This window comes from Anomaloglossus baeobatrachus, chromosome 2, assembly GCF_048569485.1.
Source record: "Anomaloglossus baeobatrachus isolate aAnoBae1 chromosome 2, aAnoBae1.hap1, whole genome shotgun sequence".
Lineage (NCBI taxonomy): Eukaryota > Metazoa > Chordata > Amphibia > Anura > Aromobatidae > Anomaloglossus > Anomaloglossus baeobatrachus.
The window spans coordinates 254,175,803-254,203,791 of record NC_134354.1 but is presented as its reverse complement, the minus strand read 5'-3'; the positions used below and the strand labels follow the sequence as shown (position 1 = coordinate 254,203,791).

General features: G+C 40.9%; 2 protein-coding genes across 4 annotated transcripts in view; one reads left to right on the top strand and one right to left on the bottom strand.

The window, feature by feature from the left end:
* GNAI3 (G protein subunit alpha i3) overlaps positions 1 to 1,765 on the top strand; it is a 117,850-nt gene extending 116,085 nt beyond the window's left edge. Inside the window, exon 9 of the mRNA XM_075335753.1 lies at positions 770 to 1,765. The gene's annotated coding sequence lies outside the window, so the exon portion shown is untranslated. The remainder of the gene's footprint in view (positions 1 to 769) is intronic.
* Positions 1,657 to 27,645, bottom strand: GNAT2 (G protein subunit alpha transducin 2). Of its 3 annotated transcripts, none has more exons than XM_075335754.1 (8): positions 27,532 to 27,645; positions 20,534 to 20,576; positions 20,275 to 20,416; positions 16,657 to 16,814; positions 8,014 to 8,142; positions 7,009 to 7,138; positions 3,095 to 3,248; positions 1,657 to 2,576 (listed from the first exon to the last, which is right to left on the bottom strand). In XM_075335754.1, exons 1-8 carry the CDS (start codon positions 27,581 to 27,583, stop codon positions 2,386 to 2,388), a joined length of 999 nt encoding a protein of 332 aa, XP_075191869.1. In that variant the 5' UTR covers positions 27,584 to 27,645; the 3' UTR covers positions 1,657 to 2,385. The 3 variants fall into 3 exon arrangements, with proteins under 3 accessions (XP_075191869.1, XP_075191870.1, XP_075191872.1); XM_075335755.1 differs by lacking the exon at positions 27,532 to 27,645 and adding an exon at positions 25,869 to 25,924; XM_075335757.1 differs by lacking the exon at positions 27,532 to 27,645 and adding an exon at positions 24,933 to 25,314.
* Between the last annotated feature and the right edge of the window lie 344 nt (positions 27,646 to 27,989).

Below are 27,989 nucleotides of genomic sequence, written 5' to 3'. Positions count from 1 at the left end.
GTAAGCCTTTGTGATTGAATAACCGTTGTCTGTTTATGTGTGGTGTGCAGCTCCTGAAACCTTCACATCATTTCTCTCTTTTTTCGAGTCTCTTGTTTACCAGTACATTTTAGTAGATCCAGATAGGAGACATATGCTGTGCAGCATCACATGGGTACAGTAGGTAAGGAGGTCCACATTTAGCTTCAAAGCAGGTGCAATTTTGCATTCTGATCAATTATTTGACTGTAAAAAAAGCCCGCATACTGTTTGCACATGAGCCACCTTCTTCTGTCTGCACCAGTGGATCCAGATAACTCAAGTGACACTCCCTACGTGAACGTACTGGACTCTTTAACCTGTGTCCATTCCATGCTTTGATGTATGCAGTGAGTGTGAGCGGTGTGTCTGATGGGTTTGTTGTGCTTTCCATTTTGACTACTATTATTCCATCCCTGTAGCTGTGTTTAGGCTTCCACATGTAGAGCAGTAAATGAGGCTGACAGATCCAAACCGGATCTTTAGAATGAGAGGTGCTTGTCAAATGCCTCAATGATTATACTTACCTAATTAGATCGGATATCTATAGAATAATCCCTCCCTACCCTCACATATTGGCTAAAAGCCTAGAAGGTTGTTTGGACACATGTTCACCAGAAGTCATCCCTTAATACACTGGATTATGGTAATAGAGCTTATTTGTAAAGACGTTAAGTCCTCACAAGACGTCCTCTAGGTTTCTGTGTGATACTTATTTAACTTATCTCTTTGTCTTCCATTTCCTTTTCAGATCACACTGTGGAAGCCTGATGGCTAATTCTAGGGCCCTGCTACATGAGGGGTGAGGTATCACTCTATGCACAAACCAAACCTGTTCCTCCCCAGAGGCCCTACTTGCTCCCTTGCATATGCAGCCTCCACCCTGACGTGACTGTCTTTGGCCAGAACTGTGAGCTGCTCTCTCTGTTACCACTATGTCAATATCTCAAGTATTTCATCCTTCTGAATGACTGGACTGTTACAGATCTACCCTGTCCGTACTAGGAGTCTTCATTTTTGGCTGCTGATTAGTCAATCTGTGAAGAAACGCCACTTCTCCGATAGGATTCTATGATTATTAACGCATTCTAAGGTCTTTATGTGACGTTAAGACATTTGCCAATCCCAGTGTTGCATTTATCTGTCCATGAGATTTTTTTTTTTTTTTTTACTATTTTGCAGTAGGAGATTGTTATGGATAGAGGATGCTGAGACTTATTTTTGTTCTCACCATGGATGGTTACACCATTATGCCTAATGAATTTTATACTTAAACCATTCCCAGCACCAAGTAGTGTCTTTTGCTTGGCATCTACTATATGTTCAATTCCATTATTTAAGCTTACTCCTTTAGCTAATGAGCACCTTCACCCAAATTCAAGTGTCCTTTCCATGGCTTGTGTCTTATTTTCTCATATGTATTGGTGCCGTTGCTTCTGTCACAGGCTACAGCCACCTACCTGCCCGCCTTGTCCACATCTTCTTGGGAGCTGTGGTTTCCGGCCCCGCCGCCTGCTTGGACGCATGCCTTTATATGTCTGGTGCCAAACACCAAAATTCTAGATTTAAAGTTTAGTTGCCGCTAACATTTTCATGTCTGCCTGTAACAGATGAGTTACACACCTTAATGCTGTCAACCTTTTTACTGAAGTTTCTATTTTTCTTTACACGCAGACACTTCATTTCTCTGCACTTCGCACTGTTATTTTTATTTGTATACAGTATTAAAATGGTGAGACATGCAAAACTGTTTTATCTTTTATTGATCTGCTAATCTACAGCTTGTTCCCCACAAATCATGGCGAGTTGACGCTCATCTTTCCTTGACTTCGACTTTCACCTCGCAGTGTGACATTATTTGTCTAATTACAGGAATACATCAGATCCTTTCCTAATCTAAAGACTCTTAAACTGTGTATTAACAAGGAAGGCTTACATGGCAAGAACTGAAAGTACTCCAAAGTTCGGTAGAATTTATTCTATAGGTCCAGATAAAGTTTGGGGCAAAACTTCTAGAACCCTTTATCCGTTTTCCATTTGGAGCTATTTATCATGCATGTTAGTATATCTGCAAGCCCAACCCGGAGAAACCAGTGTATGATAAGCGATTGAATGGAAGCAGTTGGGCGAGATGTCTTTTTTGTGGGCATAGCTGCCTATGATGATCTGCTACCTCTTAGTGTTTTTCGCAGAGCTGGTAAACATAACACCACCTACATACTTGTACTGCTGTACTATATAATTAATAGTATGGAAATGTTGTCAATGCTTACACAAAATGTAACTTTTTGGGCATTTGTTACTGGTTACAATCCTGTTTCAGAGAAGAATAGGAGGATAGTTTCTCAGCAAGAACTACTGTGATATTCAGAAGAGTCCACAGTCCTTCAATGTCTCCTTGATGACGATATCAGTCACCGCATCGAACACAAACTTAACGTTTTGCGTGTCTGTGGCACAGGTCATGTGACCATAGATCTCCTTGACATCTTTCCGCATGTTTAAATCAAGAAACTGTAACTTGATATAATTGCCCGCATCATCAAATGTGTTTGGACCTGTCACGGTACAGAAAACATATGTTTAAATACCCAGCAGGAAAATGTTGGGACGTTTAGACATTTTGATTTAATATGACAGGACACTTCTTGGGTAGAGATGAGCAAACGCGATGTTCAGTTTTCAGGCCAGACACAGACTACAAAAAAGAGCGTTCGGGTGCTTTACTTATGCTGACCACTTGCGTGAGCACCATTGTACTCAAGTATACTCTGTGCTCGGCCCAGTGTGAGCCGCTTGCAGTGTTTGAACGACTCGCACTGGGGTAACAGCATGATCTGATGTAGTGTGTACAAACAGAAAAAAACTCACCCTCCCCCGAAAGTGTTCTCTTTATGGCTGGCTGTATGTGGTCGGAAACCCGAACTGCCAGTCAGTGACTTCCATTGGGGTTTGGGTCAAGTCCGAACCCATGGAGGTTCGATTCAGCTGCATCGACAAAACCAAACGTCCACGGGTTCGCTCATCTCTATTCTTGGGTAAGAAAATTGAAAGGTCTTGAGCGGATGTCACTCACCATCATAGTCTGGGAAACAGATACTTAAATGAACTTTTTTAATTTTCTGTTCAAAAAGATCCTTCTTGTTTAAGAAAAGCACTATAGACGTGGCTAAAAAGAACTTGTGGTTACAAATGCTGTTGAACAGATGAAGCGACTCATGCATCCGGTTCTGGAAAGGAAAAAGGAATATATTTTTAGTTTGCTTTTAGTACCTTACCACTTGGCACCTTTCGCTTAGAGGTTTTCTAATACCATGAATGGGTTTGCTAAAGGCAGGCATTGTAATGAAATGACAGGTGACTGCTGCAGTTGATTACTGGCCATGCTTGATTAGCCAAACAGGTCATTTGTGAAGACAGGCACATTCTCCAAGCAGTCAAGTAAACAAAGATGGGGGGAAATATAACTTGAGTATAGACTTCTTATTTCAAGAAAGTATTTTAGCACAAAATGACTGTTCAAACCAAGCCCAGGCGATTAGTGTACCCTATGTATGGCCAAACACTAGAGTGCATTTTTCCATCTAGTTGTTTTGCTGTTATCTCCACCCTCCTCTTCCTTGATTGACAGCTCTTCACTTTGCAAGAGCCAGAAAAGGATAGAGATAAATAGAAAACAAAATTTGGGGAGGTTCACTGAACTGTTTGGCCACAAAAAGTTGCAATAAGCACTAGTGATGGGCCAGGGTGCTCGCCACTACTTGTTACTAGATCGAGCATTGAGGTTCTTGGGTACGAGTCGAGTACTGAATATAATGCAAGTTATTGTGAAATTAAGCATTTCTAAACTCCAATGCTCCATCGTACCATGAGCAGTGGTGAGCAAGCTCACTCATCACTAATAAGCACCTGTGCTTGCTATGTAGTCATTTTCTACTGACATTCTCCCTTTAATCAAATTGTTTGTCCCTTTTAAGATCTATAACCTTAAAGCACCACTCCAGCGTTTGCTTGTTTTTCAGTGCTGTAGTGTAAACCCCCTATCATATACTCACCACCTGGTGGCTTCACCTTTTACCAATGCTGCTCTAGTTCCGCGGCGCCATGTCATGACAGTAACTTCTGAGTGGTGGGAAGCCAAAATCTCCCTATGCAGCTCTGAGAGCCAGAATGAGGCTCTCATAGAGATGCATTGAGCTGTGATCTCCAGCACGCTCACTGATACACTGGAGCAAGCTGGAAGGTCACAAATTGGTGGAGCTGCCAGAAGGTGAATATCAGACGGGGTTCACGGGACTTGCATTTAAAGCGCACACTCCAGTGGTGCAATAAAAAAAAAAACTCGAGTGGTGCTTTAAAGATGGAATAATATACCATAGCACGGTCAGGTCAATTATTAGTTGACAGCTTCCCCTTTTCAGTACCCTTTCCATTTTGACAGTTATGTTTTTTACATCCTCTAAGAGACTAAGTGCAAAGCTGGCCAAGCCTTTTTGTAATATGTAACAAGAATATAAATATGTAACAAGAATATAATGTTTTCAGTACTGGATCGTTAAAGGGGTTTTCCGAGAATTAATAGAAGACAGCCATCACATATTTCATGCTGTAACCCGTCCTAGGCATGCTTTAAAATGGGATTGCAGTTTGCAGAAGTGCTGAGGGAGCAGCATTATGAGCAAGCATAACTTATCTGATGAGGATATGGGCCAGTAGAGAGAGAGATCTGTGCTGCTCAGCTTCCTTGCTTTTCTTTTTACAACAATGCATGGATAATAGGCTTTTTCTACCTCCTCTCCCTCTAGTGGTAAACCTGTCCATGAGTAAGAAGATAAGTTGTGCTCCTTCATGATGATGATGCTAAGCATGACCATTCAGACACGTTTCAAGCAGCATTTCTTCAGGCTGAAGCCCATCCTAACATGTAGTAGAGGTTGCAGTCTATAACACTCGGGACTAAATGGAAAAAAAATTGGGGTTTGCCTCAGGTATTAGGCTTGATTTTATATATATTCAGTCTTCATCAGAATGTCATTCACTTTTTTATAGCAGCTCTATTTGAGATTTTACTACATTCGTGGAGAGTATACATTGAGGGAACAAAGAAAATCCCATTTCTAATTTTGTGAAAAGGGCTTTTATAAAATACAACTAGTGGACCAAGACAAGAGATGGGCTCCACACATGGTCTATAAAATTAGTACTGAGCACCTTCGGTAGTGGACAAATGGTACAATAAAATATCTGAAATTTGGTAAAACTATGTCCTGGAGAGAACAGAGGAAGCACAGTGATGGTTGTTACTTCTGTGTGGTTAACATAAAGGGCATTAATGGATGTAATCAGAGAAAAACGACCTGTTTTACACTCCATCACTCCATAACTTAGAAGAACATTCTGAAGATGAATCTTGTTTTTCACCTGTAAATAGTAGATGACAATGGAACCTAATCGGTGCCACAAGTTTTTAATCAGCCAGAGCTCTATGACCTAGTTAGAGAGCTGAATCTCCCAAAGAAATCAGTATTGTCGGTGTCTAGGCTAGCTGAGAGTAATTTATTACATCCGGAAGCCAAAAATGCGTACTATCGCAACAGGGAAAAGGATTTACTGCCATTCTTCTCAAAGGAAAGTGATTTTGTTTATTACAACAATGTTCAAGGCTTGCTGATGAAAATGGGCATATCACAATATTGACCAAGCAAATGGCAGCTGTTTATAGACAGTTCTAAGCGGAGCCTAAAATGTGTGGGTTTACACAAAGGAAAAAAATAAGTATCAATCCCTCTAGATCATTCAACGAAGATAACTGAAGAGCAAATCATAATTGCTCTGTCCTACAGAAATCATCATACCACGATCACCAGTAGTCAATCTGTGTGGATCTAAAGATGGAGAATATTCTCTTGGGACAGCACAATGGATACACTAAGTATCCCTGTTTTATCTCTGGGATAATGGGTAAAATAAAAATGATAAAAAGGTTGTTTGAGAGAACACATGGTAGTTTTGAGAAAATAATGTGATTTGCGTAATCATTGGTTGGCTACTATTGCACATCAAATTAGGTTTAATGAATCCATTGGTAAAGGCTGTAAACAATAAAGGAATATTAATAGACTACATCTGCAGGAAAATTCAAGCGCTGACCATGGAGATGCTAAAAACAGATTTTTTTTTTTTTGATTTTTTTTTTTTACGGTCCTCAAATCGGAGGACTTTTGAAAGCCATTATTGAAAGATTAATTGATGCTAAGGCAGATGCATGGTCTTTTTTTACTATGGTTATACAGAAATTTCTTGAACCATTTTCTTCTGTCACCTTGGCTGAACAATGAGTATGAAGGTGCATTATCTATTATAATAGGTGATTGTGTCCATATTGGATTACTTCTCAGAGAACCCCTCTAAATACATGTTAGGCTATGTGCGCATGCTGCGTTTTTTGTCACATTTTTGCGCGTTTTTTCAAAACTGTATGAACTTTCTTCCCCAGCAAAGTCGGAGATTTTATTTTTGCTGCATAATGCAGTTTTTTGTGGCTGCGTCTTTGTGGTGACCACAAAGATGCAGGATGTCAATTCTCTTTGCGTTTTTCACCCATTGAATGCATTGAACAAAAACGCAGCACAAAAACACGCAAAAACGCATGCTTTTTTTTTTAAGCGTTTTCCTGTGGGTGCGTTTTTGTGTGGTTTTTTTTGTGCCAAAAACACTGCATCTTTGTGGTCAGAAAAAACGCAGCAAGCGCACATAGTCTTATTGTTTTTTTTTCCAATCACAGTATCTTTCCATCCCCCACCACCTTCCCCAAGATTTATTAATATTAAAATACATTGGATTGGGAAAACAATTCTTAGTACTTTACTAAGTTTAGGTGGAGATGGTATGCTGCAATTGGTGTACTTCATCTGGTTCGAGTGGACTCCTGTAGAAATATACTCCCCCCACATAGAACAATAAAACTGTTAGAACAGGTGCGCCGCCTACCACTTCCTCATCCTCCACCAAGACCATGTCGTATGCACTTAATGCTCCACAGAATATAATGCAGGTGACTCCTTCAAAACAGTGTATCCATTTCTTGCGTTCTGATCTCTGTCCACCGACGTCAAACATTCTGTAAAAGTCACAGAAAAGTTTGATATTCTCTTGAGTTATCACATTAAACACATATATAACTTGGTCTTATCAGTTTGTTAAGCTACCGTATATGAACCTCAATCGACTATTATGGCTGTCCATGCAGATACAGTATTTAGAAACAAAGAGTGGTGTTAACATGCAACTCAATGGCACCGCACTTTATCAGCAGAACTTTACTCTGGCACAAACCAGAACAGTCTGACATCTACCAGTTGAGTCACAACTGAATTTTTATTTTTTCTAGACAGCTTATCAAAAATTCACAGCCGGCCAAGCATTTTTGTTACGGACACATTGAAAAGCCATAATAAATTATAAGTTACATACTGTATGTCTATAGGCTATAATTCTGATATGAAGGCTTGAGTTGCTCACACTGTGACCTGTAAATTGGTGATAATTGCAATAACATCTTGTATTAGTTGCCTTACCTTTTAAAGAAACTCACGATCCTCCATTTTTAATCTTTTTTTTATACTGATGGGTAAAAAAGCACCCTATTTTTACGTATTGTGCAGGAATTTCCAGACAGTTGACAACCCTGGTTAGTCACTGCTGGCATCTTATAATGACTGATATTTATGAAAAAAAATATTTCCATATATTTTACTAGCTGACACATCTGAAGTAATGGGTTTTGCTTTGAGTTTATTGCTTGTAGATGGTATTATGTTCAGTCTAGCCTCAGAAAACATACTAATGATCTTGGATCATATGTTAGTGGAGGAAATGTGGGCTATAAATTTGCATTGGCTATACCTCACTAGTGAATATACTGAATTGTCATATTAAGAAGTTATTGATGCCTAATCAAAATCTTTTATTATTTAGAATGCCAAATGGACAAACCTGAAGTGTAAATCTTTAAATGAGAACTGTGACTCTATGATTCCTGTTGTTTTCACACGGGAACGGAGAACATCTTGCTCATTTGGGAGGTAACCGGGTGCTGTGATTCTGTCCAGTTGGTTAAGGTAACTAATTTGATAAGAAAAAGTCAAAAGGTTGGTAGAACAACACACAGCAGCAAATAATGGCACAAAATGAATCTACATCCACCCCTACAAGACCTTTTAGGTGCTTGTTAGTGCATACTTGTTATGCCATTGTATGTATGTGGGGATAGGGAAAAGGTAGCATAGCTGTAAGAAAAAGAAAGCTAGCGCTAGATTGTGTTGTCAGTGGGGCAGATTTGGTATTGCTTTGTAACCTTTAACCAGCAGCATAAACCTAGGTCAGTCATTCTGGAGACTAACCAAATTTATCAGTGGGTCACTCTGTTTGACAGATTTGGAATCACTACTCGAATCACTATTTTTTTATCCAAAAATTGTATCATGTCTGTAATGTGACGCATCTTGTAGCTCAACAAAATCGCAGCCGGTCTTCTGGACACTTTTACATTTGTTCTTTTTGGCACAAATTCTGTAGCAACAGTCGTTGTAAACCTGCCTGTATGTGTTCTAAGTGGTCTATACACAGCAACTTAAATGGTTATTCTCATGTTATGAAATTTGTATAGTTACCAGTAAAATACGCAAGTTTGCAATTTAAAGAAGATTAAAAATAATGGAACACGTCCATAGCAATGTCAAAACAACATGCTGTGCATATGTTCCATCTTTTGTAACATGAAGCAACTAAGGGTGCTTTCACACATCTGGTTTTTGCCATCAGGCACAATCCGTGTCCGGCTGCCGGAAAGGACGCACAAGGGAACGTTTTTGCTTTCACCGGTAAAAAAAAACACACCACGCCGGATCCGGCGGCGTGTTGTAAAATGAATGCATATGGGCGCCGGCTCCGTCGTAATGCAGCAAGAAGCGCATTCCACCAATCCGTTTTTTTAACTGAGCATGCTCAGATGTGTAAATTCCTTTCTGGTTAGAAAACATCTCTCTGTCGATGTCAGTCTCTTTCTCTCTGTTGATGTCTGTCTCGGTCGGTCGGTCTCTGTCGATGTCGGTCGGATTCTCCCCCTCTCCCCTCTCTCATACTCACCGATCACCGGCGCAGCGCTGCATAGCTGTCACAAAGCTCCCACGGCTTCTCCTGCTTTGAAAATTCCGGCCGCTCATTATTCCATCTCATATTCACTCCTTCCCCACCCACCGGCGCCTATGATTGGCTGCAGTCAGACGAGCCCCCATGCTGAGCCAATCACAGCCGCCGGTGGGCGGGTCTAAATCTTGCAGTAAAATAAATGAAAAAAAAAAGGCGTGCGGTCCCCCCCAATTTTGATACTAGCAAAGGTAAAGCCACATGGCTGAGGGCTGGTATTCTCAGGATGGGGAGCCACACGTTATGGGGAGCCCCCCCAGCCTAAAAATATCAGCCAGCAGTCGCCCGGAAAGGCGGCATCCACTAGATGCGACAGTCCCGGGACTCTACCCGGCTCATCTCGAATTGCCCTAGTGCGTTGGCAATCGGGGTAATAAGGAGTTAATTGCAGCCCATAGCTGCCACTAAGTCCTAGCTTAGTGATTGCAGGTGTCTATGAGACATCCCCCCATCACTAAACTGTAGTGAAAGTAATTAATCACAAACACCGAAAAATCCTTTTATTTGAAATAAAAGACCAAAAAAACACCCTCTTTCACCACTTTATTAATCCCCCAGTACCTCTCCAGGTCCGGCATAATCCACACGAGGTCCTACGACGCTTTCAGCTCTGCTACATCGGAAGCTGACTGGAGCAGCCATAGAACACTGCCACTCACTGTGAGCTGCACAGAGCAACTGGTGAGTCGCGCGATCAGTGGTGACGTCACTCAGGTTATCCGCGGCCACAGCTGGATTCTCGGTACAAACTGCTACAATGGATTTGTTTTTTTACCGGATCCGTTGCATCAATTTTACCACAATCTGCGACAGATCCGTTGCATCAGTCACAAACCAGATTGTGCCTGACAGCAAAAACCTGATGTGTGAAAGCACCCTAAGGCTATGTGCGCACTGGAAAATGGAATTTTCTCAAGAAAATTCCGCAGGCACTGAAAGATTACCGCACCCGCGGTAAAAAAAACCCCCGAAAACAACATGCAGTTTGCCGCGGTTTGCTGCGGTTTTACCGCGGTATTGTTCGCGGTATTGCCGCGTGCGGGTTGGTACATGTGCTTTATTGCATTCAATGCAATAAAGCACATTGAAGAAAAAAAAAAAAATCATTTCCTTCTGAGATAAATAGACAGAAGAATAGATAGAGGGATAGATAGAGGACAGATCGCTGCATTTCTCACGGTCGGTAGTGAGTTCACATTACAGGCTGTGGGAAATGACCGGTAATTAACTCTGCTGTCTCGCTGCGAGGCTGCATTCATTCAGCGCTGTGTGTCAGTCGCGGCTGGATGTAAGCAGCGCAGGACCTGTGGATTACGCCGGAGCTGTGGATTACGCCGGAGCGGTGTGGATTATGTCGGAGCTTTGTTTCGGGAGGGGTTAATAAAAGGGTGAACGAGGCTTATTTGTGTTTTATTTAAAATAAAGGATTTTTCGGTGTGTGTGTTTTTTCACTTTACTTACGGGTTGATCATGTCAGCTGTCACATAGACGCTGCCATGATCAAGCCTGGACTTAGTGGAGGCGATCCGCCGCCATTAACTCCTTATTACCTGGATCGCCACTGCATCACGGCATCTAGAAGAGCTGGGGACACTCCGGTACTGCCGCATAATGGATGCGACAGTCCCGGGGCAGCTGCGGCTGATATTCTCGGCTGGGGGAGGGAGGCGGGGGACATTAACCCTGCCCCTCGCCCTCCCCAGCCTGAGAATACCGGGCTGCCGCTGTTTGCTTACCTCGGCTGGAAGGTAAATATACAGCGGAGCCCACGTGTTTTGTTTTCTATATTTCTCTGCTCCGCTTCCTCTTCCTTCCATAATGACATCACTTCCCTGCAAAACCGCAGGCAAGTGATGTACATTACCGGAGGTAAACCGCGAAATACCGCAGGAAAACGCAGTGAACCGCACAGAATTTGCTGCCTGCGTTATTCCCTGCGGGATTTCACGATTACATGGCAGTCAATGGAGTGAAATCCCGCAGCGATGTGCGGAAAAGAAGTGACATGCAATTGTTTTTGCTGCGGGAATCCCGCAGCAAAACATGCAGCTGTCAAATTCCGCCTAGTGCGCACAGGATTTTTTTTTCCCCATAGGTTTTGCTGGTGATTCACTGCAGAGATGTTAGGAACATTTTCTGCAGCGAAACATGCAACAAATCCGCAGAAAATCCGCGGCAAAATCCGGTAAGTGCGCACAGGGCCTTAAGGAACTGACCAGTTTATTGTTCTGGTGGCTTCTGTTTATAAGCCATTATATTATCTATGGAATAAAAAGTCATGGCAAAATAGGTTTAAAGAGACGTCCGAAAAGACAAAGCTTAAAGAACACAACATCGCCAGCATGTTACGGAAGCATCTTCATCTTCAAAAGTTACTTCAGTGTCTACAAGACTCCGTGCACACACCCTTAGAGGCCCTTGCCAGGGTCTATGTGCTGAAGTTTCTCCTTATGGAGTGAACCATGTTGGCATAGAGAGACTTAAAGAACATGCAATGCTCCTCTTGCAAATTGAAATATGCAAGTAGCCGCTTCAGAGAGAGCAAGACAAGAATTCTAGTGTCACCTATTGGATGTAGCAATCCTAAAAGGTAAATATTTCTCCTTTTAACCCCTTCACCCCCTGGCAGTTTTCTGTTATGAGTTTTTGTTTTTTTGCTCCTTCTTCCGAGAGCCATATTTTTTTTTTTTATTTTTCTTAATGGGAAAAAAATTCCAAGTGCAGTGAACTTGCAGAAAATGTGCAATTGCACGATTGTTTTGGGATATTATATTCACTGTGTTCACTATATGGTAAAACTGATGTGTATGTATGATGCCTCAGGTAGGTACCAGTTTGTAGATCCCAAACGTATATTTTTTACTTTTATCTAAGGGGCTAAAAAAAATTTAGAATTTTGTTCAAAAGAATTGCGCTTTTCTCGCCATTTTCTGACACCCGTAGCGTTTTCATTTTTCAGTATATGGGGCTCAGTGATGGCTTATTTTTTTGCAGCTTGAGCTTACGTCTTTAATTATACCATTTTTGTGCAGATGCTACGCATTGATCGTCTGTCTGTTATTGCATTTTTTATTTATTTTTTTTTTTTTAAAATTTGCGGCGACCAAAAATGATATTTTGGTGTTTGGAATTTTTTTTTCGCCACGCCGTGTACCGATCTGATTAATTTTATATTTTCATAGATCGGGCATTTCTGAACCCAGTGACACCAAATATGTGTATTTTTTTAACTTTTATTTTCAATTGGGCGATTGGGGGGTGATTTGAACGTTTAGGGTTTTTTTTTTATTATTTTTTCATATTTTTTAAAACTATTTTTTTTTTTTTTTACATTTTGTTTCTTTTATTAGTCCCTCTAGGGGACTTTATGGATCAGCAGTCTGATTCCTTGTTCATTTCTGTTGATCAGAGCTGAACAGAGTTCCTGTGAGAGTCGGCGCTCTGTCAGCTCTAACAGGAAATATGTCATGGTAGAGTTTGGGGTCATCACATGACCACAAGCTACCATGGCAACCATGAGCTCCCCGTGATCATATCGTCGGGTCTCCGATGGCAGCAGGGAACGGCGTGATCCCTGCCGCGGCCATTTAAATCGCACTGTCACATTTTGACAGTGCGATTTAAGTGGCAGGAATGTGCGGGTGGATCACGGATCCACCCATGCCTGTTAGCAGCACATGTCTGCTGTTCAAATCAGCAGACGTACCAGGATCCCTGCCAGCTCACCACTGCAGCTGGTGGTGATTACCACTACATGTCCAATGTACCAGTATGTCATTGGTTGTGAAGGGGTTAATGAACCTTGCCACATGGTTTGGGATAAGCCAAAACAGAAACTCCATTTACAAACACATGTTTCAGGGTGCTGTCACTCCTCAGTGCATAGCAGAAGTGCTGGTTTTGAAGCAGTTACCCCTTCATGACCTTTGTCGTATATTTGCGTCAAATATCGTGTCCTTGCCTTTGCGGCAGGCTCACACTCTGAGCCTGCATTTTCTGAGCCCGCTTGCAGCTTGTTAACTAGATAAATCTTGCTGTCAATCTCTGACAGCGGTATTTAACAGACGCCAGCAGGGAAGTGCGTCTTTCCCCATCGCTCCCATTGACGCTCCAGTGATGTGATCTTGGGTCATGGATGGGTTGTTATGATAGCTAGGGGTCAGCTGATGACCTGTGTCTTTCATGACTATCTTCCTGTGATCACTGGCTGCAAGCTAGCATTCATAGGAGATCATGATTTCTACTATGCTGAGTAGTGCTGATGCGCTGCTCTGTGTAGCACAAGCGATCAGATGATTGCATGCACTGCAACTTTCATTGACTCTACTGTGCATCTCTGTGTAAAGCGAGCTGTCAATCAAACTGCCAGGGCGTGCTTAGTCACCATTCACAGTATAGGGAACAGTGACTGTAACCGCACCGTGCCATAACTGAAAACTGGGAGGTGCAAATTCACTTTCTCACACTTTCAGTAAGGCAGCAAACCAGCATTTTAATGTAATGCTATACATTAAGGGAATCTGTCAGCAGATTTTTGCCATTTAATCTGAGAACAGCATAATGTAGTGGCTGAAAGCCTGATTCCAGGGATGTATCGCTTAATGAACTGCTTGGTACAGTTTTGAAATAATTCTTGATTTCTCTTGTAGATGTAACAAAGCTCAGAACTCTGATCTGTGTATAACCTTGCCCATCCCCTGACTGGCAGTTTCCTTTCTACCGTGTACATTGTCACATTGTACATTGCTAGCTGCTAATCAGTGGTATGGGTGGGGTTACAGAGATTATCCTGATTTGCTGTGAGATGTAGTATTGTAGTTATAATTTCCTGCTCATAACACTCATTGTATTAAATTAATATTAAAACTACAACACACAGCCTAGTAAGTGACACATCCCTGGAATTAGGCTCACTTGCCCTATATTATGCTGTTATTAGATTAAATATCAAAAACCTGCTGACAGAGACCCTTTAAAGGGAAACTTGTCAAGTGGAAAAATGCTATTACCCTGCTGATGTGGGGTTAATCTGCAGGTTAATAGCATTCTGAAACTGCCTGGCGCCTGCACATTAAACCCTGCTGCTGGGAGGAAATTAACTTTAATCCTCCCAGCAGCATTTGGGATTTAGTCATGGGGCGGAGCCGGCGAATGATCTGTTACCTCTGTCTATGAAGAGTGGCAACTGTATATCTATTGTTAACAGACTTTGACACTCAAAGAAGGGGGTTTGTTTCCTCAAAATGTGGTGTGAACATTGGATATGGAATATATGGAATAAAAATAAGCAGAGGACAAAGTCCTGTAATTTCATTACTAAGGCTTCTTTCTGGCATCAGGTTTTCTGTTGGTTTTTATTCTTATGTATGAGAAAAACGGACAGAGTTTCATCATCTATATTTGTCAGTTTCATCATTTTTTTTCCACTGATAGTTACATAGTTACTTAGGTTGAAAAAAGACCTAGGTCCATCTAGTTCAACCTTCCTCCACCAGTTCTACATTTAGTCACTAAGTCATTTATAACCAACAATGTTTTGTGTACTGAGGAAATCATCCAGCCCTTTTTTAAAAGCTGTTATAGTATCTGCCATTACTACCTCTTGTGGTAGGGCATTCCACAGTCTGACTGCTCTAACTGTAAAGAACCCTTTCCTATTTAGCTGTTGGAATCGCTTTTCTTCCACTCGCAGTGAGTGCCCCCTGGTCCTTAGTACTGTCTTTGGAAGAAATAAGTCATGTGCCAGTCCTTTATATTGACCACACATGTATTTATACATATAAATGAGATCTCTGAGACGTCTTTTTTCTAAGCTAAACATATCTAACTTTTTCAACCTGTCATCATATGGGAGGCCTTCCATTCCTTGTAATAGTCTAGTTGCCCGCCTTTGAACTGACTCTAACTTCTGAATGTCCTTTTTAAAATGTGGAGCCCAAAACTGGATCCCGTATTCCAGATGTGGCCTTACAAGTGATTTATAGAGGGGTAACAATACGTTGGGATCACGGGATCTAATCTCTCTTTTTATACACCCTAGAATCTTGTTTGCTTTAGCAGCTGCTGCTTGACATTGAGTGCTGCTGCTCAGCTTATTTGTAATGAGAATACCCAAGTCCTTCTCCTGTTCTGTAGTCCCGAGTTTACTTCCATTTAATGTATACGCAGTTATAGGATTACTCCGTCCTAGGTGCATTACTTTACATTTATCAACATTAAATCTCATTTGCCAAGTATCTGCCCATTCTGACATCTTATCCAGATCTTTTTGTAATATTGTACTATTCAGGTCAGTTTTTAATATCCTACATAGTTTGGTGTCATCGGCAAAGACTGACACTGTACTATCAATCCCATCCACAAGGTCATTAATAAAGAGATTAAAAAGAATCGGTCCAAGCACAGATCCCTGCGGCACCCCACTGCTGACTTTAGCCCATTTAGAGACTGTACCATTTATGACTACTCTTTGTTTCCTATCTTTTAGCCAATTCCTTACCCAGTTGCATATTGTGTCCCCTAGTCCTTGCTTCTGGAGCTTTAGTATAAGGCTATTATGTGGTACAGTATCAAATGCCTTTGCAAAGTCCAAATAAATCACATCAGCTGCATTACCAATATCCAGGTTTGAACTTACCCCCTCATAGAACCCCAACATTTTGGTTAGACACGACTTATCTTTCATGAATCCATGCTGTTTGTCAGTTATCATATTATTTTCTGCAATATATTTTTGCATGTCATCCCTTAAAATGCCCTCAAAAACTTTGCATACTACTGATGTCAGGCTTACTGGTCGGTAGTTGCCTGGATCTACAGTCTTACCTTTCTTAAATATCGGTACCACATCAGCAATCCTCCAATCCTGAGGCACCAACCCTGTTACAATCACAAAGTATAACGTTTCTCCACCTTCTATATATCAGTAAGTGAAAAACGGACAGCACTTGGATGGCATGTGAGTGCTGTCCGTTTTTTTTCTTCTTCACTGACTTATAGACTTGCATTGCTGATTTTCAATATCTGACATGTCTTCGTGATTTTCTACTGACCACTCGGTCCAAGTATAAGATCAGACATGTGAACAGCTTCTTGGTGTCCTGCGCATATCTCAACACAGGAGCAGAACTATTCACTTCAGAGCTGTGCTCATGCTAGATTGAATGAAGCAAGCCAGGATATTCTGATAATGTGCCACATTTCAATTTGCCTTTATCAGTGAAGCAATGTACTTTTAGATTAATTTATCAAAGACAAAGTGTAAAAAGGTGCAGCTTAATAATGTTGCTCATTGCAGGTTTAGAAGGAAAAAGAACCAGACAGTAAACATATGACTATAACTTTCAGTATTATTGGGAGCAAGAGGAAAAAACCACCCACAGTGTCGCGTATTATTTTTACAACCTTTTTGTGGTATGTGGTGACACTCACTATGGTGCAGAGTCATTCAGTTGGTATTCTGCTGCCCTTTCAAAACTGGCTTGAACCCCATCATCTTTCCAGAGCCTTTTTATCACATCCACAAGCTCTGGAGGCATTGTGCCCTCTTCAATGGAGTCTGCAAGGTGGCAAAGGAGACGACCATCATCCTGTGTACAAAAATGAATGCAGTTCACTTAGAAATCAATTTGGTTAGTCATCCTAGACAGTGACAGAACCAAATACATGTAATTAATGCTTCCAGCCAGCAGAGTGTGTTCAAGGATTTAGGATGAGGATAATACTCTTCAGTGTATTTTATTGTTGCATATTAGCAATAAAGGCGTATCACTTCCAAAATGACATTTAAAACCTAAAAGTCTACTTATAAAACAGCCATTATAGAACAGTTTTACTTACATGATGCATATGACAGGCCAAAATCCACAGCAAAACACTGTTCTGTATTTCATGATTTTTTTTCTTTAAAAGGTATTTTTATTGAGAGATTTTAAGCAATAACTGAGAAAAAGGGAGCTGGGGTTGGAAGAACATGCGAAATTAAAAAGGAAAAAATACCCACCAACAGTATTAAGAGTATTTAGGGTCTAAATATAAAATTTGACATATTAACTACCTAAAAAGGAAGGTCTAGAGAGCAAGGGAGAAAAGATGAGGGGGGTAAAAGGGGAAAAAAGAGGGGTACTTGGAGAGAAGTGATAGTCTGAGTCCAAAAAGTCACTAAAATCAACAGATATGGAATATATGCACAGTGGTTGATAATATAACTAACAAAAAGAATAAGGTTTATTATTAACACGGAATATTATTATTTAATATTTAAAATTCAATTGGAAAAATGAGTTCCGAGAAGCCCACCTAGCATAGTATTTTTTATATTATTCTTTAACATGGATGATGTTGCCTTTTTGGCCGCATTTCCTTCAACATGAGTCTGATTGATCTGGGAAAAATCTTAGGCTAGTTTCACACTTGGGTTGAACGGTATCCATTGCATTGCGTTGTGTGACGGATGCAACGGATGTGTTGCATATAGTGGCACAACGGATGCTGCAAAACAACAGAATCCGTGTTTTTTTTTTTTTCTTTTACAGTTTTACCGGCGGCAGACTATTGTGAACGATCAGCTGATCGCTCCCTGCAGCCGGCCGCCGGGTGATCAGTTGATCGCTCCCAGTAGCCGGCCGATCAGCTGATCGCTCCCTGCAGCCAGCCGCCGGGTGATCAGCTGATCGCTCCCTGCAGCCAGCCGCCGGGTGATCAGCTGATCGCTCCCTGCAGCCGGCCGCAGGGTGATCAGCTGATCGCTCCCTGCAGCCGGCCGCCGGGTGATCAGCTGAGCGCTGTCACTTGCCGGCGCCCGGGCATGCCGTCGGGCGGGCGCTCAGCTGAGCGCTGTCACTTGCCGGTGCCCGGGCATGCCGGCGGCGGGTCGCTCAGCTGAGCGCTGTCACTTGCCGACGGCCGGGCGCTCAGCTGCACGATCGGGCACCGCGAGCCAAAATAAAGTTTGTGATTTAAAAAAATAAAAGAGCATGCGCAGTGAAATCCAGAGGATTCCGCTGCTTAAAACAACGTTACATGCTGCGTTCCTCCCGCTGGGTGGAAGCAACGGAGCGTCGCCCAGCGGAAGCAACGCAGGTCCTTTTGGTACAATCCGTCAACCATACAAGTCTATGGGAAACAGCGGAATCCGTTAATGGATTCCGCTGTTTTCTAAAAGGGCAGATTGTAACGGAAGGAAAACAACGCAAGTGTGAAAGTACCCTAAGTCTAACTGGGGTGTAATACCAAGGGGAAAGAATTTTAAAATGGCTTTCATGTAAATTTGCATTTGTGTTGAAATTATAGGTATACTCTCACTTTTTTTCCAAAGTTTCAGAAGAAAATTTTTGATTTTGATCTTTCCATTTTAAAATTGCTTTAAATATTGCAAAAGAGACCTCTTTATTAAAAAGCATATTTAGTATTTCCCGGATTATAAGACGCACTTTTTTCTCCCTAAAACTGGGGGTAAAATGGGTGTGCGTCTTATAATCCGGATATGGCTTACCGGAGCCGTGGTGGTGGAGCAAGGTCACAGGAGGCAGGTTCGGCGATACTGGGGGGCTCAGAGGAGGGGTTGTCACTGCAGTGGATCAGCTCAGGAGGGTCACAGGACAGAGGGTCGGCGATGCAGCGGGCGCCATTGATCCGACAGAGGGCTGCGGGCTCCATTGAATCGCCCATGGTTGCCACGATGGACTTCAAGAAAATGGCCGTAGAGTCCCATCTACGCACACGCCGCCTTCATGGCCATTTTCTTGAAGTCAATCTTGTCAACCGCGGGCCCACAGTCCGCCGGCAGATCAATGGCACTTGCCGCCACGAGACCCGCCAAGCCCGCATTATCGTCGATTCTGCGTCCACAGACCCTCCTGAGCCGCAACACCCCCTCCTCCGAGCCCACAGCATCACCGACCATGCCTTCTGTGACCCTCCTGAGCCGCTCCACCACCGCTGCTCCCCCCTGGTGAGATATTATAAAATGCACCCTCATTTTAACATTAAAAATTATTTCTTCCTATTTTCCTCCTCTAAATTTGGGGTGCGTCTTATAATCCAGTGTGTCTTATAAAATGAGAAATATGGTATATTTTTCATATTCCAGAGTTGCTCATATATTATCAAGCAAAGTTATGATGGTTCACGAAAGAACAATAGGATGAGTTTAAATTATTTCTAAGGTATTTCCTATTTAAGGTTCAGTAATTCATCGTTTGGTAGAGTGAGATATATTTAGAGATAGGAAGTTAACAATTGCTTTTTTTATTGGGACCACCAATCAGATGGGAACAGTTATTGATACCTAATTTTTCCCATTTGAAAACAATTTTTTTTTTTCATGATTTTAACCAACATGTAAAAATAGGTTTTTTTAAACATCCACCATGGTTAAAATGTGTTGAACAGGTGTTGAAAGGTAATATCAGCACCAAACCTGTCCTCATAACTTTTGCCTAAAGGGCCTCTGTGGTTTGGAGTAGGTGAGGACATGAAAAGTGATGACAATTTATTTTACCACATTACAGCTATACAGCAATGCTTGCAATCGACTGTAAAAAATGCAGGTGGTAGATTTAAAAAGTCTTCAGTGACTTTGTGCCTACTTTTATTCCACGTATAACAGATCACTTGAGTTATAAAGCTTCCCTAAGGATGCCATGTACGAGATTGAAATTAATAATGTATTATGTAAGTGCTATGAAACTGTTGTTATAGGGTTAAGCTTCAGGTAAATAGCTCCCTGGCTGCCTTACTGAAAGTGCAGCTACTGGGAGAAAATTAATTTTGTTTCTTCCAGGGAGCTGCCGGCTTTCTGTAATAGGACCGTGAACAACGTGGCTACAGTCACCACTGTCAGCATCGTGGCAACTGTAAACATACCCTGACATTTTGATTGACAGCCCGTTCTGCACAGATGCTCTGCAAAGATGGCTGTCAATCTAAATGCCTGTTACTGGAAGCTGTCTGGTAGAAATAAGTTCATTTTCTCAAGGTGCCCAACTTTCAGTAAGACAACCGGGCAACATTCCTTTTCTGAGATGACAAGTTCCCTTTAACTCTTACCGCTTTGCTTGATTCAGCATAATCAATTCCAAGAGTGCTCATAGCACGGATTATAGCAAGGATTGACTGTAGTATGTTGCCATAGATAATCGCTTTGAACTCCAAGCATTCTTCTTCTGAGTATCCATCTTGATGAATAATCCTTAATAAAATTGATTGGTAAAATTACTAGAGATTTAAGATCAGGGTGAGATTTAATTTATGGGAAATGTAGTGTGGTGAAACATTTTGTGCCGTAGATGTTTTTTTTCTTACTCACTTCATCTGCTTCACAATAGTACTCTTTCCAGATTCTCCAGCACCTGCAAAGAAACCAGCATTATTTCTCATATATATGGTAAGAGCTAGCCAGAGAGAAGAATATTCCAGCTTCCCCTGGCCAACTCGTTCTAGCTCCTCTGTAGGTGACCAACAGGTCCCACCTTATGTACACATGAAGAAGACACCTGACAAATACATGGAGCTTCCTGTGATGCCTCACCTAAAGTTATGTTTTTCAGGTCTAACTATATGTTCTTTAAATTCATACACCCTAATTGCAACCAGCCTCTGATTCATGCAGCCTGTGGTTTGGGCAGTATGAATCAAAAGTCAGATTCACTTTGTGTTTAAAGGAAAAATGTCTTGTAGATGAGTATATTGTATACATACTTGGTTCTCTGTTTCTTGTATAATGCCAACCTATTTTTCAAAGATTGTCCTAACTGGGGGAAAACAGTCTAATTTCTAATATTCTCAGACATGCACACGGAGGCTAATTTAATAGTAAGCTATTTGCCCAATTTATATGTTTTTGCAGAAGAAAACACACATGCCAATATTGAAAACATGCAAGTTCCAATCAGTTGCTACAATAAATTTGGTGCCTTTTTTTGTTCTATTTTAATAGTATATATACAGTGATCACCACCAATTCTTACCTTACCACATTCAGCTCTGAGAGAGGGCTGCAAGCCACATCCAAAGCTCCCACGAGTTGTGATATCCAGATACCACTCCACCCACCTCCACAATAATAATATCCAGAGCCCACATTACTGGAATAACAAGCAAACTCCCCATAAAAATCACACTCAGGCCGTGTACTTACATCAGGAATTTCCACTTTACTCCCATTTGGTATTCAAACACTACTTCTACATTATTGCATCCAGTTTCAAGCAACCTTTTAACTCACAGTATCATCCTATCTCCCACTTACCAGATGTTTATCTCCAACCCTTAAGTCATTATATGTACATTTATATTTGCTCTTCTGGGCAGGGATACTCTCAAACGTCACTATCTGTAGACGTGCTTTTCGCAGTTGTTCTACACTTTATGCTAAAGCAACAAACTGACAGCTGCGAGCCACACAGAGTGACATTAATTTCTCACCAGATGTCAATAACTACCAATCTGATCCACACGGGCAAAGAGATCAAACCATAAATGTCCATTAATTAAGTTGTATAATGAAACCTGACACAAGAAAAGAGTATGAACAAGAAAAGAGGTGCAAAAGGCCATGGAAAGTCAAGACACTAGCTGAAATGTTCAAATTGTCTCTCCAGTAAAGGAGACAAACTCTAGCACAGCGCCACCTATTGGAAGTAGCGATCCTAAAAGTCACAAGTGGATTTTCGACAATCCTTTGCAATATGACTCAGGATATATAAGCCAGATCAGAATCCCAAATTGCAAATTGGGATTCTGATCTGGCTTATATATCCTGAGTCATATTGCAAAGGATTGTCGAAAATCCACTTGTGACTTTTAGGATCGCTACTTCCAATAGGTGGCGCTGTGCTAGAGTTTGTCTCCTTTACTGGAGAGACAATTTGAATATTTCCCAGAGGGGCATTGCAGCTATAAGTCCCCTTACCTGGCAGCCAGACTGGCTTGCAAAGTCTCCTTAAGGAGAATAGTGTTCCCCCGTGGAATTTTAGGGGCATTGCAGCTATAAGTCCCCTTACCTGGCAGCCAGACTGGCTTGCAAAGTCTCCTTAAGGAGAATAGTGTTCCCCCGTAGCTGAAATGTATCAGTAATTAGAAAGTAATCCTGCCATTTAGTGAAAAATATCAGCTGTTCAATTGATGGCCTATAAACAGGTGTTTCATTTCCAAGGTCCCACACAAGAAACAGCTCATGATCGGTAAAACCAGTCAGCTGTTTCAAAACCTTTGCAACCTTATTATTGCAAAATATATTGATGGCATTGGTTACAGAGGAAATTCTAAACTATTGAAGGTCCCAGTGAGCATTGTTGAGGCCATAATCCAGAAGTGGAAAGAATATCATTTCACCATAAACCAGCCATGACCACTTGCGCCTCAGAAGATTTCAGACAGAGGCATGAAAAGAATTATCAGAAGAGTTGTCCAAGAGCCATGAACCACCTTTGGCGAGCACCAGAAAGACCTGGAATAAGTAGGTACAATTGTTTCAAAGAATACAATAAGTAATGCACTTAACCTCCATGGCCTGAATGCACGCTCACCATGCAAGACTCCATTGCTGAACAAAAAGCATGTCCAAGTGCGTTTAAAGTTTGCTTAACAGCATTTAGACAAGCCTGTGAAATACTGGGAGAATTTCAAGAGGTAAGGAGGACAGGGCAATACTCTTTATGTAGAGACACAAGGGGAAAAAAACCCTTAAGATCTACACAGCTGTTACGCTGAGTGCAGCAAAAATATATAGGTGACAGAAACACTGATGCTGGAAAAACAAGCACAGCTGCGGGGTGCTACTTCAAAGAGACGGAAACACCATCGACCCGTCAAAGCACTAGTATAGAGTGCGAAACGGCCGTCGTCTGACGTGCCGTCCCGTCCTGCTCCCTCCCCGCCTGCCTTCACATGTAATACCGCACTTGTAAATAAACTTGCACCTATTTGCACAGCAACTACCGGTGAGTGCTCTTCATCATTTTTTTCTACTATTTAAAATACTGGGAGGATGTATTCTAGTCAGATAAGCCCAAAATTGACCTCTTTGGATGCCATAATACAGACTATGTTTGAAGGCCAAAAGGTACTGCATATAACCCCAAAAACACCATACTATCAGTGAAGTTTGGAGGTGGGAACAGCATGGTGCGGGGCCATTTTCCAGAATATGACACTGGCAAACTTCATATGGTTGAAGGAAAGATGAATGAACAAATGTACAAACACATTCTTGCTAAAAATGTGCTGCCTTCTTCCAGAACGATCAACATGGAACGAGGATGGACATTTCAGCAAGACAATGATCCTAAACACACAGCCAGGGAAATTCTCAATTGGTTTCAAAGAAAGAAAATAAAGCTGCTAGAATAGCCCAGCCAATCACCTGACCTTCGTCCGATAGAAAATTTACGGATGGAGCTAAAGCTCAGAGTTCATAGAAGAAGCCAATGGAACGTTCACAGTTTGAAGAGTGTTTGTGTGGAAGAATGGGCCAAAAATCGCACCTGAGCAATTCATGCAACTAATACAGGAGCGTTCATCACCATCAAAGGTTTTGGAACAAAGTACTGAATCAATTCGAGTAAGCATGTTCAATACTTTTCCCCTCCGTCATTTCTCATTACTACACAACTTAATTTATGGACATCGATGATTTCTCTGCCTATGTGCATTGGATGGGTTATTACTGATATCTGGTGAGAAATTAATGTCAATAGTGCCTTTAAAAATATATTTACTTAGAAAATTGGTGACAGTGTGTGTGTGTGTGTGTGTGTGTGTGTGTGTGTGTATATATATATACAGTATGTGTGTGTGTGTGTAATATAATATATAATATATATATATCTCATTAGGTGTCCAGTACCCTTCTAAATGGTCTGGAATTAATATTATGGTAAGAAAATATATCTACAATCGTAAGATGTCACATTATATAACCTTGTAACGTAAGTGTTTTAGGTGGAAGACCAAAACTGGAAGGAAAAAAAAAACGTAAAATGAAGGTTGGGTTTTTGCCTGAACTACAACACTTCAGTTGAGGATGCAGAAGATCAGTATTTCTCTAGTAATGTGCTTTGCGGTAATTTGACAATTTACTGGAATTACTCATCTTGTAATCAGATTAGGTTATCTACAATCTAATTACTGTCAGATGCTATTCTTGTTTTAGTTTCATAATTTAATCATTGTACAGGACTGACCAGAGGTAAAGTTGAGTAATTATGTCAATATTCGAGATAAAATGATCACATCGACTGAACAGTGTTTCATAATGAGACCTTTGATGTGGATTGTATTGCAGCACTCTGAAACAAACATGGCCCATTCATGGCTAGACGTCTGTAAAGTCTTACCGCAGCAAGATTTATTGAACAAAAGAGTTATATTTGAGAAAACAGAACAGAATATTATAGAAAGGCTGGCTAAAATTAGGTGCAACTGACTTAGTCTTCCAATTCAAATTCTGGCAAATATCTTAAATGAAGTTCAACTTTTCAGCACATTGGTTGCAGATACTGCCATTATATGGGCATTGCAACCGAAAGTGTCTCACACTATAAGTGAGCGTTCTGAGTGATGCCGTTAGAAACAAGCTAGAATGATTATTCCTATTATTTCTTAAAAATGGCAGCTAATCTAAAATTATGACCACCAATAAGGTTATTATCCACCCAATTGTGGTACACAGTCTACCAATCACCATGAAATGCAGTGTTTCTCACCGAGCAGTAGTAGTTTTACTGTCTTGGCATCCATTGCGGCATCTTCTTGAAGCTTTTTCTCTAGCTCCTTAGATCTCTTTGCCAGCTCTTTGTCTTCTGCACTAGCTCCACTTCCCATTTCGGAATCTTCACTGTCTGTTCCGTTATCCTCCAGAATCTGTTGTATGTTTGTTAATAATGTTCTCTCTGGAGCTTCCTTGCCCTCCACGATGTCCCGCAATCTTATACTGTGTTTAGTAGCCTTGTGTTCCCTATTGTTTTTACAAATTTTATGCTGTTCTCCTTTGACGGGAATGTCAGCTTTAAATTTCTTGTTCTTAAATTCCAGTTTTCCAGAGATGTTGTACTTTTGATGAAACTTGTCTTTCTCTCCGTCCAAAGGACCTCACCTATCTCTTTCCATTCTATTTCATTGTTTCCTTTGATATGTTGTATATGAGAATTGTCTTCTGATATTCTAACATGTCTCTTGTTGCGTGTCTTCTTCGTTCCTTTCTCTTTCTGTGTTTCCTGTTAGATGAGGTTCTTGGACTGAAAGATCTTCAGTTATCACCTGACATAAGAAATCCCATTAGGGTCTCTGAGATTAAGGATAAAGGAGGGGGGATATTAAAGCTTTGGGGCTTGAAGTCAGGAGTAAAATACTGTATCGTAATATAAATAACCTTTCAGTAGAGCCAAAATAATTACAATATACCATGTATAGAAAATTTACCCTTGAAATTAAGTTGCGATAGGATACAAGTGTTCGACATTTTAGACACTACTATTGCTTATCTCTTTCAAGCATCACAACTTAAGTAGTGTAGGGTCATGATTAGAAAGTCAAAGAATTTAGTCCATTACATCATCACAAGCTATTTATAGACAATCCTGAAGTTATTAGTAAGAGCCGGAGCGCAACGCCATATGCTGCACGAAGCCTTGTGTACTTACAGAAGAGCAGTCCATGCTGAGCCCTTGAGTAAACTAATCAAAACTTTATTCGTTGGTCAACAAGATTTACTAAACTGATTTTTGACCCCCTTGGCACAAACAAGACCCTGCCCCCTTGACAGTTGTTGTACCATCCCCAACAACATACTGATTCAATGTGACAGGTACCAACTGCTCCTAATCCTACAGCTTTGCTGCCAGGATCTCCTGACACTGGAATCAGACGTCCGCATTAAGCTCTTTAAAGTGGAGGATTTCAAAGTTAATCCTGACTTGCTCTGTCCTTCTCTCACTCTGACTTCTCCACAATGATCTGCTAATACATGACTGCAGTGACCACTTTTTACATACAGGATCAGACTGGCCATTCAGTTTCCCATGGAATTCGCAAAGCCTAAGTGTTCTCATTGGCGTACTTTTTTTTATGGTATTGTTTCATCGCACTGCCATTCTCTAAATATATATATACACTAGATGGTAACGTGTGAACAGATTGTGATTGAACAGCTACGTTTAACTTACTGGGGCTACTATACCTAAATGAAAATTGATTATATGAAGTAAAGGACTGTGTAACAAGGACGTAATTAATTTTTGGTCAAATTCAACTAAATATTTTCTAGTATACCCTGCAAAACACAGCTATTGGATTCTGAAAAAGATCGTGTGAAACTGAAGCCTTCCAAGAATTCCAGAAGGTTAGAGCTTATGTTATAAAATTACACTAACAAAACTTGCAAAATATTCAAGTGTTATACTCTGCTGTTTGCCGTTATCGTGCCACCGAATCACTGGAGCCAAGATGTTATGTCTTCAACTCTGTGAAAGAAATAAACTACTGATATTAAAGGACAGAAACTTCAATATATGAAGTTTAGCTGGGGCTAAACATGTAATAAGGGTTTTCAGATTATGACCTTAGGAGGATCTAGCCACTCAGGAGCTCCCTCTATTACCCTAGAGCAGGGGGCTTTTCCTTGTAATACTACGGCTGATCAAGGGGTAATGTATGAGTAAATGCACCTTCCCCTGGGGATAATGGCTTATTACTAGGGCTTTCTAAAATCAGGCCAGCTTCAACCCAAAAAAAGACATTGTCTTGATGAGTCAACCTATTTAAGTAATTCAGTTGTCAGACCAGGTCTCACCAAAGTAGTTACCCAGATCTCCACCAGTGCTTTGAAGCCATCTGAGGTTATCTTCACAGATTAGTTGCATAATATACTGCTACTGACATATTCATTTGAATGGGGCTTACAGAAATCCATGTTTTTGCAGACCGAACAACTGCATTCAAATTAAAGTGTAGACCACGTTCCAAATTATTATTTAAATGCTATTTTTCTCTGATTGTCCTAAATGGTCAATGCATATGAGTCAGTAAAATGTTCAAATCATTAATTGATAGAGTATAAATCACATTTTGTTGAACAAACCTCCCAATGATAATCATAATTTTTAAAAAAAAAACCTCAAAATGCACTGTTCCAAATTATTAAGCACAACAGTTTACATACATTTTATAGATTGTAAACAACTGAAAATGGTCGTTTATTGAATTTGCACCATTAAGAGCTCTTATTTACTGAAATGAAAAGCTTTTCCAATCAAAAATCCTCATAACAGGCAAGTTACATGTTAAGATTGGACCCTTTGATCTCACCATCACAATTCTTGCATCCATTAAACTTGAATTTTTTGGATAGTTTCTGCATCAATTTATTTTTAGTACATCAGAGTAGCCTCGCAAAGCTGCTGTTTTGATGTGAACTGCCTCCAACCCTCTTTTCCTTGAGGATACTCCAAAGGTTCTCAATAGGGTTGAAACCAGGGGACGCTGCTGGCCACATCATGAGTTTCTCTCCTTTTATGCCCATAGCAGCCAATGACTCATAGATATTCTTTGCAGCATGAGATGGTGCACTGCAGAGCTGTATCTAGGCTTTCCGGCACCCGGGGCATGAAATCAGTTTGGGTGGTCATCATGTGATCAATCATTTATATGTGATTTGCCCACTTACAGTCACGTGAAGATAATCTGCTCTTAATATTTCTCTCAATGTTCAATGAGAAGAAAAGCTAGTTGTCATATTCAAGTATGAAAATCACATATGAGTGGAA

What these genes read in the sequence shown, in the direction of transcription:
- GNAT2 (XM_075335757.1), bottom strand. Translation starts at nt 25,050, where the DNA reads ATGGGAAGTGGAGCTAGTGCAGAAGACAAAGAGCTGGCAAAGAGATCT. An exon ending in ACTATTGTGAAGCAGATGAA is followed by an intron (nt 20,417 to 20,533) that starts GTGAGTAAGAAA and finishes AATTTTATTAAG; the next exon opens with GATTATTCATCAAGATGGAT. An exon ending in CTGTTTCCCAGACTATGATG is followed by an intron (nt 2,577 to 3,094) that starts GTGAGTGACATC and finishes GTACCGTGACAG; the next exon opens with GTCCAAACACATTTGATGAT.